This window comes from Oryzias melastigma, linkage group LG6 (assembly GCF_002922805.2).
Source record: "Oryzias melastigma strain HK-1 linkage group LG6, ASM292280v2, whole genome shotgun sequence".
Taxonomy (NCBI): domain Eukaryota; kingdom Metazoa; phylum Chordata; class Actinopteri; order Beloniformes; family Adrianichthyidae; genus Oryzias; species Oryzias melastigma.
The window spans coordinates 1572601-1585673 of NC_050517.1; the positions used below are offsets into that span (position 1 = coordinate 1572601).

General features: G+C 50.5%; 1 protein-coding gene and 1 long non-coding RNA gene across 2 annotated transcripts; one reads left to right on the plus strand and one right to left on the minus strand.

The window, feature by feature from the left end:
- Positions 1–384: 384 nt before the first annotated feature.
- Positions 385–12115, plus strand: nadsyn1 (NAD synthetase 1). The gene is made up of 21 exons (XM_024282732.2): positions 385–614; positions 2583–2643; positions 2714–2830; positions 2933–2986; positions 3054–3143; positions 3390–3441; positions 3807–3895; positions 5355–5472; positions 7041–7172; positions 7250–7321; positions 7536–7657; positions 7720–7768; positions 7837–7939; positions 8003–8171; positions 8499–8634; positions 8711–8817; positions 9654–9785; positions 9862–9931; positions 10506–10634; positions 10707–10883; positions 11876–12115. The coding sequence occupies exons 1-21, from the start codon at positions 530–532 to the stop codon at positions 11906–11908; spliced, it is 2097 nt and encodes a 698-aa protein (XP_024138500.1). The 5' UTR covers positions 385–529; the 3' UTR covers positions 11909–12115.
- Positions 12116–12121: 6 nt separating this feature from the next.
- On the minus strand, positions 12122–13065 carry LOC118598819. Its single transcript, XR_004947986.1, has 2 exons — positions 12768–13065; positions 12122–12693 (listed from the first exon to the last, which is right to left on the minus strand). It is a non-coding gene; the product is annotated as an uncharacterized LOC118598819 (long non-coding RNA).
- Positions 13066–13073: the final 8 nt, after the last annotated feature.

Sequence of the window (13073 nt, forward strand, 5' to 3'; positions counted from 1 at the left end):
AACAAAAAAGATCAAACTTGTTTTCAAAAACAAAGAATTTGGACTCTTTTGTTTCTCCAGAAGTCTATTGGAACCTGCAGGTACTTCCTGTTTGGAACCCCGGGGGCGGGGCCTCTCTGTCCAGTCCTCATCTACAGTCAGTGGTTCTGATCAGGTTCTATCCGTCCTCCCTAATAATGAAGCGATCTTCTGATCGTTTTGGCTGAAAAGCTCAGATTGGGTTCTCCGTCCAGAACTTTGAGATGATCCGATCCAGCGTCTGTAGAACCCTGAAGAGAAACACGTTATTCCCTCCACCACCTCTGCTCCATTCAGAACCAGAACCATTCTGGTCTGGGTCAGTTCGGCCCGACAGAACCGCGGAGTCAGTTCCCTCGCCGTCCAGAGGAGGGCGCAGCGCTGGCGGCTCTGCAGCAGCAGAAGAAGACGAGGAGGGTGACTCCGCAGAGTTCTGAGCGGTTCTGACCCAGTTCCGCTCGTCTGCTGCTGCTGTTCGTTCCCGGAGTTCGGCTCACGTGACCTGGCCGAGATGGGCCGGAAGGTGACGGTGGCCACGTGCGCGCTGAACCAGTGGGTTCTGGACTTTGAGGGAAACACGGAGCGAATCCTGAGGAGTGAGTTTGTGGGGAGAAGACAGTGTCACGCCGGCGCGTGCGTGGCTCTGGATTGTATCTCATGAAATTCAGTTTGTGCATGAGAAAAAAAAGCTTAGACGTGCACGAACCTGACCCGGACATGGGCGTGTCAGCGTGTCGGGGGCGTGTCGGGGGCGGGGCGTAGAGAGGAAAACACTTTGATTTTTAAAAGATATAAATGTTTTTCAAAATCCTCTTTAGACTTTTCTATTATTTTTGGGATAAGAAAACTCTGATTTTCTAGCAGCATGTAAACGCATCACGCGGACGGGTGGAGACGTGACCCAGGGACGTGCACAGGGTTTTTGAGGGGCGGGGCCAAAGTCCCAGAAGGTCCACGAACACTTTAGTGTTCTTTAAGCAGTAAATAAAGTAAAGTTTTACCATAACGTACTAACAGATGAGTACATGGACGTGTGTCACTGAAAGTGTCACCAGTGTCATTTTTATGGAAAGAATTATTATTAACATTATTCATGTTCTCAGTGTTCCAGCGGAGTTTGATTCGGTCACTCCAGGTTCATGTTGATCCTCTGCAGCTGTTTTCCTTTATGGTCCTCAGTTCTACGTGCTCAGGTCACCTGTGTTTCCTCTAAATCTCTCCACAGGTTTTTGTCCTCTTTTAGTTTATTCATTAGTTCTTTACGTTTCTCCCATCAAGCCCAGTTTCCTGTATTTTGGGTTTAAGACATTTTCCTGGTTTTGACATTTGGACCCAAAGACTCCAATATTCTCATCCGGATAAACTCTCTTTTGGATGCTTCCTCTGAACACACGATTCAGTTATGATTCCAAAGATTCAGTTACAGAAGATTATGAAACAGAAGTTAAAGAAGACATTTTAACCAGAAAATATGACAGATTCATTTCAGACTAGTGATGCACGATTGTGACTTTTTCAACCAATATCTGATGTTTTCCAGCCTCTTGCAGTCGATACCGATAATCAACCAATACTTTTTTAAATACTTGAGAAAAAAATGCAAGTACAAAGTAAGAGTGGTTAGTGTCAGGTATTCAAAGAGATGTTCAGAACGTGTTTTACCTGTAAATAAATTGAAACAAACACTATTACCTTCATCCGTAAATAGAAAAGTAGATTTTAATGGTCAGAACAAATGTGAGACTTTGACTTTTTGAAAAAATGCTGCTTTGTTTGAAACTGATGTGCAAAATAAATGGTTACAAATAGTTTATTTAGCGCAGTGTTTGTCTCTTTACATCTGACTGGTGTTCCCGCCTCACAAGAAACGATGTTGTTGCATCTTTCAGACTCGGATCTTCATCTAAGATAAATACAGACGATCCTCGTGCGCAGCAGAGGGGGCGGGTGTGAGCGTGAGCGTGCGTTTGTTGCGCGTGCGTTTGTTGCGCGTGCGTTTGTTGCGGGTGCGCTTGTTGCGCGTGCGTTTGTTGCGGGTGCGTTTGTTGCGCGTGCGTTTGTTGCGGGTGCGTTTGTTGCGCGTGCGTTTGTTGCGCGTGCGTTTGTTGCGGGTGCGTTTGTTGCGGGTGCGTTTGTTGCGCGTGCGTTTGTTGCGCGTGCTGGAGAGAAGAGTGCAGCTCCTAACGGCAGAGAGGATTTTGTCGCATCGTTTTTCTCTCTTTTTTCTAACCAGAGTTCACTAAGACGCATACAAAAGGACAGAGCACGAGGGCACTTTCCATGAGTCAGAAAGGGCAGGTGCTCCGCCCCCAGGGCCCTATGTGTGCACGTGGTGTACGTGGCTGGCCTCACTCATAAGAATATGTGATGATGATGAATACTTGATGTTCATGTCGACGGTCTCACCCCAGATTCCTGTAACTCAGGTGGAGCGTAACGAGTGAGTCGTGCGGTCGCCGCCGGCTGTTCGGTCGCCGCCGGCTGTGCGGTCGCCGCCGGCTGTTCGGTCGCCGCCGGCTGTGCGGTCGCCGCCGGCTGTGTAACGACGCTCTTCGTGTCTGCAGGCATCGAGGCGGCTAAAGCTCGTGGAGCCAGATACAGACTGGGCCCAGAGCTGGAGATCTGGTGAGGACTGCACCTCTGCAGCGCGGCTTCCTGCGGAGCCACACTGAGCTGCTGTGTTTGCGCCCCCTAGTGGTTACGGGTGTGCGGACCATTTCTACGAGTCGGACACGCTGCTGCACAGCTTCCAGGCCCTGAAGATTCTCCTGGAGGCCGACGGCACTCAGGACATCATCTGTGACGTCGGCATGTGGGTGTCTGCAGGTTGAGAGGAGCGCTGACCTGCAGGTGACCTGCAGGTGACCTGCAGGACAGGTGAGCGTCTCACCTGTGAACTCTTGTGCTCCTGCAGGCCCGTCATGCATCACAACGTGCGCTACAACTGCCGGGTCCTCTTCCTGAACAGGTACGGCTGCAGGAGGATCGGAGAGTCCTGCATCTTCAGACTCATGTTCTACCCCCCTCCCCCACAGGAAGATCCTGCTGATCAGACCCAAGATGATGATGGCCAACTCTGGGATCTACAGGGAGCTGCGCTGGTTCTCCCCGTGGACCCGGCCCAGGTCAGTGGCTGCTCAGACGAACGTGAACACCAACACGAATGTAGTGAGACGTGGTGGAGGAGCCAGAAGTGAAGAGAGAGAATCCTAAAGACAAACGTTTGATCCAGAGTTTAGACCAGAGAAATGAGGAGCAGAAAATCCCGTTCTGGTGGAATTCCAGAGGTTTGAGGCGCTGAAACGCAGCAGGAAGGAGCCGCTCTCGGGACAGTCATCCGCTGGACTTGACGGACTTCCTGTTTCTTTCAGGCATGTGGAGGACTACTTCCTGCCCCGGATGATCCAGGAGGTCACAGGACAGGTACCATCCTAGTGATTTCAGTCTCCGTTCCTTTAAAGGACCCGTACCATGCCGTTCTAAAGTCTTTCCGAGTGAATCATCTCATGAATAGGATCATATTTCACAGTTAGATTGGAGTTATTGTGTTTGTGTTCGCCTGGGGGCGGAGCTGCAGCACAGACTCTTCCTGAAAGGGGCGGTTCTCACTCTATGACATCATCTCGTGAGGACCCGCTCGTTTTCATGGGTATGGGAGGACTCTTAAAATCATGATTAGATTTAGATTAATGCTCTTAAAGCTCCAAAAGGTGTTTTTTCATGGTATGGGCCCTTTAAATCAAAGAATCAGAACCGAGTTCTCCTTTACTGAATGTAACCCCCCCCAGGACACCGTCCCCTTTGGAGACTGTGTGCTGTCCACTAAGGATACCTGCATCGGAACCGAGATCTGTGCAGAACTCTGGAACCCCAACAGGTAAGAACCTGCAGTCCCGAAGAAACCCAATGGTCCAGATGGAGTCTGGGACCTTCAGCTCTTTGAGGGCGTTCTGCCAGCAGGACCGTCTGTTGGTCCGGGTCTTGGGTCCAGTTTGGTTTGTAATTGGATCACTCGGTGTTCTCGTTTTGGACTCAAGCTGGTGAACAGAAGAACATGTGTGACAGTCACTGCACCCATTGTCCAGAAGTGGGGGGGGGGGGCATCTTCAAAGTCTCAGAATGTTCTGCTTGATGGTTCTGACCGTAACCCGGTGAAGCTGCTGGTCTCCTCCCACCACAAATTGACCTCAGAACTTCTTCAGCAATGACTCTTTTCTTCAAGTTCTTCTCCATGATCTCTTCAGGGAGATTAGGAGATTCTAGAGATCAGGAGATCCTGGGGATCAGGAGATCCTGTGCTGAGTCAGCGATCAGGTCCCAATCAGGAAGTGATCTACCACAGAAGAAGATGGTCAGAACCACAGACTGTAATGCTGGGTCTGGTTTGATCCGGTTCTCCAGATGCTTGTAGTTAGTTTCCAGGGCAGCTGAAGCTGAAGCTGAACCCGACTCTGAATCCGATTCTGAATCTGAATCTGAAGCTGAATCTGGATCTGAAGCTGAACCTGAACCTGAATCTGAAGCTGAATCTGGATCTGACTCTGAATCTGAAGCTGAATCTAAATCTGACTCTGAATCTGAGGCTGATTCTGAATCTAAATCTGATTCTGAAGCTGAAGCTGAACCTGAAGCTGAATCTGAATCTGACTCTGAAGCTGAATCTGAATCTGACTCTGACTCTGACTCTGAAACTGACTTTGAATCTAAATCTGAATCTGATTCTGAATCTGAAGCTGAATCCGAATCTGAAGCTGAATCTGGATCTGAAGCTGAACCTGAATCTGGATCTGAATCTAAATCTGACTCTGAATCTGAAGCTGACTCTGAAGCTGAACCTGAACCTGAAGCTGAATCTGAATCTGAATCTGAAGCTGAAGCTGAAGCTGAAGCTGAAGCTGAAGCTGAATCTGGATCTGAATCTGAATCTGACTCTGACTCTGAAACTGACTTTGAATCTAAATCTGAATCTGATTCTGAATCTGAAGCTGAATCTGAAGCTTAAGCTAAATCTGAATCTGAATCTGAATCTGAAGCTGACTCTGAAGCTGAATCTGAATCTGAATCTGAAGCTGACTCTGAAGCTGAAGCTGAAGCTGAAGCTGAATCTGGATCTGAATCTGAATCTGACTCTGAATCTGAATCTGACTCTGACTCTGAAACTGACTTTGAATCTAAATCTGAATCTGATTCTGAATCTGAAGCTGAAGCTGAATCTGAAGCTGAAGCTGAAGCTGAATCTGACTCTGAAGCTGAAGCTGAATCTGAATCTGAATCTGAAGCTGACTCTGAAGCTGAATCTGAAGCTAAAGCTGAAGCTGAATCTGCTGTCCTCTCAGTCCTCACATCCACATGGCGCTGGACGGCGTGGAGATCTTCACCAACTCCTCAGCCAGTCACCATGAGCTCCGCAAAGCGGACCAGAGAGTCCACCTGATTCGCTCCGCCACCACCAAGGTGAGGGGGCGGGGCATGGACGTATTCTAACCACATACTGATGTAACAAACACCACTTTAAATACTGTTTGTTAAAAGCAAAAGAAAAGTGAGGCTTTGATCGACGATATTCCATCTGAAAAAAGAAACTTGACAGTTTCAAAGATAGAAAATCATTATTTAAATGTACAGTTTCCATTTGCTTCCATTTGTTTTATGTAGAGCTGTCAGGCGATTAAAATTTTTAATCGCGATTAATCGCATTTTGTCTGGAGTTAACTCGCGATTAATCGCAAATTTACATGTGGCCTTTTTTAAGGAAAAAAATGTGTGGTTCGTGGTTTAGCAGTTCCACATTAATTATGAAAACAAGAATAGTAAAATTAGTAGTTTTCATCAGAAATACTTTATTTTGTAACATTGTATTGAGATAAACTTTCTTAACAATAAAAGGCTGTAACATAAAATGCCTAACAAAAGCCCAAGTCCAAGTGAAGGGCATTTTAAATTCAAAACTTCAATCAACGTTCAGTAAAATAAAATAAAAAACATCAAAAATAACATTTCCATAACACTTTCATGTTCATTTTTTGTCAGGACCAAATCTTTTCCTCCTCTGCTGAACTGCAGTAATAAATGAAATAGAGATAGTGAGAGAGAGGCTTTCCCTCCGTGTGTGCTTTGCTCCTGTTGTTGCTGCTGTCAGTGTAACTACCGCTCCTCCTCTGCTCAGCGCAACACTCACGGCACAAACACATACTGACCAATCACGTGCGACATGCGGAGAAAAAAAGGGAGTGAGAGAGAAAAGACACGGCTTCCGGCTCCCAGCGAGGAGCCGGCTCCCGTCGTTCACTTCAAAGAGCCGGTTCAAAGAGCCGTTTCGTTCGCGACCGACCCATCTCTAGTGGTACTGGACGCGAACCGGAGCCGGGTTAGGGTGCAGGAGCTCTCCAGGTCCTAGCGCTGGCCGGTTTTAGCTCGCAGCTCGGAGGTTGGAGACCCGCCCGTGAACTAGTGAGAGCAGCCGGTGAGTTAAAGGGGGGACGCCCGCCCGCGCGGTGTGGAAAGGCACGTATGAGAAAGTCCGCGATTAATGCGTCAAAAAAATTGTCGGCGTCAAGCACATGTCAGATTAATGCGTTTTTAACGCGACAAATCTGACAGCCCTAGTTTTATGTTATTTATTTATTTTGTATTTTTCTTTAGTCCCGCGCCCAATGAATATGTCTACAGTCACTTAAATGTCCAACCTAAAACTGCCACGCCGTTTCTCCATGAAGAGTCCCGTACCCCCCCCACCCCCGCTCAGCAGAACCGGGTCTCACTCCTTCCACTCGGGTTCTGTGGTTCCCCTGAGGAGCAGCAGAACGGCGTGACGTGAAACATTTGAAACTCCTCACGTTTTTTATCTTTATTCTCTCGAAGCAGCAACTGAAACGGGACACGCCCCTTTCTGCTCACTGCATGAAATGATTGACAGGTTGAGTCTTAATTTGAAAGTCCAGTGTTTAACTCAGTCCGATTCTGGTTCTGCGTGGTTCTTTTAGGGGTGAAACTCTTTCTAACCTTTGGGGGCGTGGTTTCAGAGCGGGGGCATCTACCTTTACGCCAACCAGCGAGGCTGCGACGGGGACCGGGTCTACTATGACGGCTGCGCCATGGTGGCGGTGAACGGGGACGTGGTCGCTCGGGGCGACCAGTTTTCCCTGGAGGACGTGGTGAGTGTGCAGGCCGCTGTTGCCATGGTGACGCCGCAACGGTCACCACGTGAGTCACGCCAGCGTCTTTGTTTCAGGAAGTAGTCACGGCCACGCTGGACCTGGAGGACGTCCGCAGCTACAGAGGAGAGCTCCTCCAGCCCGCCATGGTGAGCAGAACCCCTGACTGAAACGGCCAATCAGGAGCTGTGTGGAGACTCCGCCCCCAGACCAGCTGCAGTTCCTCTAACAACCGTTGGGGGCGTTTGATCCGGATGTTTGATCTGACATTCAGGGTCTGGTCCAAGGACCCGGTTCTTTATGTTGACCCGGTTCCTCTTGTCCAACCCGGTTCCTCACCTCTTTGTTTGGTTCTGGTCTCAGAGAAGCGAGGACCAAGTGTGCGTCCGGGTCAAAGTGGACTTCTCCCTGTCCAGCAGCGACGTCTTCCTGCCGACCCAGCAGCCCCTGCAGTGGCGGTTCCACACGCCGGAGGAGGAGATCAGGTGCGCTGGCGGGGTTGGGGGCGGGGCTTGAGCAGAGGTCTCACTCCTGGTTTCTCCTGCAGCTTGGGTCCGGCCTGCTGGCTCTGGGATTACCTGCGCAGGAGCGGACAGGTGAGCGGGCTGACGCCGCTGCGGTTCTGGTGGCCCGAGCGGGTGCTGACGATCCGGTTGGGTTTCAGGCGGGGTTCCTGCTGCCTCTGAGCGGCGGCGTGGACAGCTCCTCCACCGCCTGCATCGTGCACAGCATGTGCACGCTGGTCTGCCGCGCGGCGGCGGATGGAAGTGAGTCCAACCCGCTTTGAAGTTCTGAGCATGCTCAGTGCGACTCTCACCGGCTTCTCACAGACCTGCAGGTTCTGGAGGACGTCCGGCGGGTCGTGGGCGACGCGGCGTACGACCCCCAGGACCCCAGGGAGCTGTGTGGGCGGGTCTTCACTACGTGCTACATGGCGAGCGAGAACTCCTCAGAAAACACGCGCGGCAGAGCCAGAGAGCTGGCGGCCCAGATCGGCAGGTTTGAGTCCGCCCCTGTCAGGCAGCGCCGCCTCATGGCGGCGGACACAACCATCCCGGTGCAGATGCTGTAAAACGCCAGGCCCAAATGGCGCCGACTGAACACTCAGAGCTGATCCGGTCCAGAGCTGGTCCTGGACCGGTTCCAGTCTGCAGACGATCACACGTCTGCTGGTGTCCATCTGAGCTGAAGGGTCCGCTCGGTTCTGATGAGCGTCATCAATGGGAAGCCCCGCCCCCTCCCTGCCTGAACCGACTCAATTTCAGTAAACAGCTTTTATTTTGGCGGGTCTGAAGACAGCAGACGTTGACCTTCTTCTCCTCGCAGCACACACCTGAACATCAACATCGACGCCGCGGTGAAAGGCATTCTGGGAATCTTCTCGGCTGTGACGGGATGCTGGCCTCGCTTCCGTGTCAGCGGGGGGAGCCACAGGGAGAACCTGGCTCTGCAGAATGTGCAGGTGACCCCCCAGCCTCTGAGCTCACTTCCTGTTGGGATGGAGACAGGAAGTCTGGAAAGGTGTGTCTGTGTTCCAGGCCCGAGTCAGGATGGTGCTAGCTTACCTGTTTGCCCAGCTAAGCCTGTGGGCCCGCGGGAGACCCGGAGGTCTGCTGGTTCTGGGTTCTGCCAACGTGGATGAGAGGTACCCCCCATCCCCCACCCCAAACGCTAATAATGTTAATATGACGGAACCTGCAGTGGAGCTGAAGTCAAAGATGCTAATGCTGCTAACCAAATGCTAATGCTTTAAACCAAATGCTAATACTAACCAAATGCTAATGCTGGTAACAAATGTTAATGCTGCTAACCAAATGCTAATGCTGCTGACCAAATGCTAATGCTGCTACCCAAATGCTAATGCTGGTAACTTAATGCTAATTCTGCTAACCAGATGCTAATGCTGCTACCCAAATGCTAATGCTGCTACCCAAATGCTAATGCTGCTAACCAGATGCTAATGCTGCTAACCAAATGCTAATGCTGGTAACCAAATGCTAATGCTGGTAACCAAATGCTAATGCTGGTAACCAAATGCTAATGCTGGTAACCAAATGCTAATGCTGCTAACCAGATGCTAATGCTGCTAACCAAATGCTAATGCTGGTAACCAAATGCTAATGCTGGTAACCAAATGCTAATGCTGGTAACCAGATGCTAATGCTGCTAACCAAATGCTAATGCTGGTAACCAAATGCTAATGCTGCTGACCAAATGCTAATGCTGCTAACCAAATGCTAATGCTGCTGACCAGATGCTAATGCTGCTAACCCCTCCTTAAAGCTGCTGCATGACAACCATACATGCTAGGGATGCTAACGGCAGGTCCTGCTATCTACTCGAATGACGGGACTGAACGACCCGTCCGGTCATCACGGGTTCATCAGGATGAACCGGACTGAAACTCGGATCTGAGATGGAGAGACGAGGAAACTCCGCCTTCCGTTGGTTCCCTCTAAACTTCCTGTTCCCGCTCTGCAGTCTGACGGGATATTTCACCAAGTACGACTGCTCCAGCGCCGACATCAACCCCATCGGCGGCGTCAGTAAGACGGACCTGCGGGGCTTCCTGCGGTACTGTGCAGAACACTTCCAGCTCAGTGCTTTGGGAGGGTGAGGGCCGCTCAGAACCGGATCTTCTGAACCGGACTCTCAGCAGCAGGTCAGCTCTTGTCTGCTGTCTCTGCAGCATCCTAGAGGCTCCGCCCACCGCTGAGCTGGAGCCGCTAAAGGATGGACAGGTGTCCCAGACGGACGAGGTGAGCGCCAAACTGAGTCGTTGTCTTTTTTATTTCTGAAGTTTTCCAATTAAATCTCTTTTTCAAAACGAAATAAAAAACGATCCGCTCAGCTGGTTTATGAGACAGATGGCGAGAATTAAAGACCTCAGTGACATCATCACCGCCATCGTCACTGTTTCCTGGCGCCTAATTCAAGAAGCTGCCACGCCCCCCCCCTCCCCCACCTGGAATCAGGACGTGTTGGTGGTGTTGGGGGGGGGGTGGACCGCAGTTAAAGTCACACTAGAAAGTGTCGGGTCCGTCCTTCAGAACCGCTGACCCGAAGCTGCAGCAGTTCAGAGGTTACTCGTCTAATAGAACCCTAACACGCCGCCGCCGCCGCCGCCGCCCACAGCCCTCCGGCTTAAGACCAGCTCAGGTCAAACCATTTTACTTTCTCAAATGTTTCTTTTATCCGAACATCTTCAAACGTCGCCGCTTGGCAGCGTTAAAGGAACGCTGACGTTCAGGAATGCTAACGGATCTCTGAGTCCTCCTCCTGTTGGAGGCAGAGGGAGCAGACATCGGTCTGAAACTCTCTCTCCCCCTACAGGCCGACATGGGGATGACGTACTCGGAGCTGTCTGTGATCGGACGTCTGAGGAAGATCTCCAAATGTGGCCCGTTCAGCATGTTCTGTAAGCTGATCCAGGCCTGGAAGGACGTCCTGTCCCCGTCAGAGGTCCGTCCTGCCTCAGCGCGGCTGTGGGGTCGGTTTTCGTCCACCCCGCTCACCGTTCCGTTTCTCCTTCAGGTGGCTCTAAAGGTCAAACGCTTCTTCAGGATGTACTCTGTGAACCGCCACAAGATGACCACGGTGACGCCGTCTTATCACGCCGAGAGCTACAGTCCTGATGACAACCGCTTCGACCTGCGACCGTTCCTCTATGACCCCCGCTGGAGGTGGCAGTTCAGGTGCATCGACGACCAGGTAACCTGAGGAGCTTCATTGACCGGCGCCGATCCCCGATCAGGATGTGGACTATCGGGGCTTTCTTATCGCCATAATTATGTAACTCAAAGCTTTGGACCGTCAGTGAGGTGATCCCTTCAGGAGCAGCCTCATCTGCTTTGGGTCAGAACCAGAACCTTGTAGTGATGACTGTTGGTATCATACCGGAACAGGAATGTCTGAAGAAAAACATCTGGATTTGATCCAGTAGCTCCAAATGTAGAAAACATCTGAAAGATGAAAGATGTTACAGCGTCCTTCACTGCTAGCATCGCTAACATGAAGCAGCTGAGGTCACTGACCTGTGAAACGGAGGTTTGGAGTCATCAGGACTATAACCGGACTATAGAGCTGCCGGCTGGATCACAGAGTTCAACTCTATGCAGACGACATATTCCTGTTTGGATCGAGTCACATGATCAGATCGAGTCACATGATCAGATCGAGTCACATGATCAGATCGAGTCACATGATCAGATCGAGTCACATGATCACCGCTGTTTTCAGTGCGAGTCTTTACTTCTATCAGTGCAGGTTAAACTTTCATTTACACGATGGACCAGTGCCTGTTTCTGTATTCACTATATATTATATTTAGACCTCCTTCATCTGTGCCCCCCCTCCCCCCATGGGGGGTCAAAAGCCTTAATGAGAGTAGACTCAATAAAACCGGGACAGACACCTTTACGTGTTTGCATAAATGTCATTTTTAGTCTGTGTTCTGTTGTGTAGATGTGTTCTGTTGTGTAGATGTGTTCTGTTGTGTAGATGTGTTTTGTTGTGTAGATGTGTGCTGTTGTGTAGATGTGTTTTGTTGTGTAGATGTGTTCTGTTGTGTAGATGTGTTTTGTTGTGTAGATGTGTTTTATTGTGTAGATGTGTTCTGTTGTGTAGATGTGTTCTGTTGTGTAGATGTGTTCTGTTGAGTCTCTTTAAAGCTGCAGTGTCTGTTTCTGTACCTTTCTTCTCAGGTGTCACAGTTGGAACCGAAGGCTGAGCAGTGAGTCTGACACTCGTATCATCGACTGGAGTTCCGTCTTCCTAACTGCACCTGAACGCATCATTCTCTGTATTGAGTCTCTGAACTGAATCTGCATGTATTCAGAACAAGAACCTGTAATATTATCAGACAATCCTGTAGAACCAAAGATCTGATCACATGATTGTTAGGGGGAGGGGCTCTACAATAAAAGACTTTTAATGTGAAGGTCCACGACTCTGAATCTGAGAAGACTTTTATTCTGAAGGAACGTTTCTTTGACGATGGAACATGAACGTCTGACTGTTCCTCATCATGAACTCTGAACCACAGGTAAACAGAGACCATCAACACTCTGCTCACCTGACACAGGTGAGATTTGGACACAAACAGGAAGTGTTCTGCAGGATCAGCTGTTTCCGGATTCTCTATGAACGTTCTTTCCAGCTGAAGTCAGAGTTCAGCTGTTCAGGTTCCTGTTCACGTCAGATCCAGAAGAACCGGTTCCTGAGCACAGGTGAACTGGACCACAGTTCTGCTGAGAGCCATGGGAACCACAGACCAGCTGGACCCTTCAGAGGAAGACTTCAAACCATGAAACGTTTCAGGGTCGCTGAGCTTCATGCTCCACGCCTGCAGGAGTTCCCCAGACATGATGGACCTGGTCCTGATCCGGGTCCAGCTGGACCTGCAGACATGATGGACCTGGTCCTGATCCTGGTCCAGCTGGACCTGCAGGCATGATGGACCTGCAGACATGATGGACCTGGTCCTGATCCTGGTCCAGCTGGACCTGCAGACATGATGGACCTGGTCCCCCTGATCCGGGTCCAGCTGGACCTGCAGACATGATGGACCTGGTCCTGATCCGGGTCTAGCTGGACCTGCAGACATGATGGACCTGGTCCTGATCCTGGTCTAGCTGGACCTGCAGGCATGATGGACCTGGTCCCCCTGATCCTGGTCTAGCTGGACCTGCAGGCATGATGGACCTGGTCCTGATCCGGGTCCAGCTGGACCTGCAGGCATGATGGACCTGGTCCTGATCCGGGTCCAGCTGGACCTGCAGACATGATGGACCTGGTCCTGATCCGGGTCCAGCTGGACCTGCAGCCTCTGATCAGCTGATCAGTTCCTTCCTGAACCCGGAAGTGCCTTGACTCCGGGAAGGGTCTTTCAGTTCAAAGGTC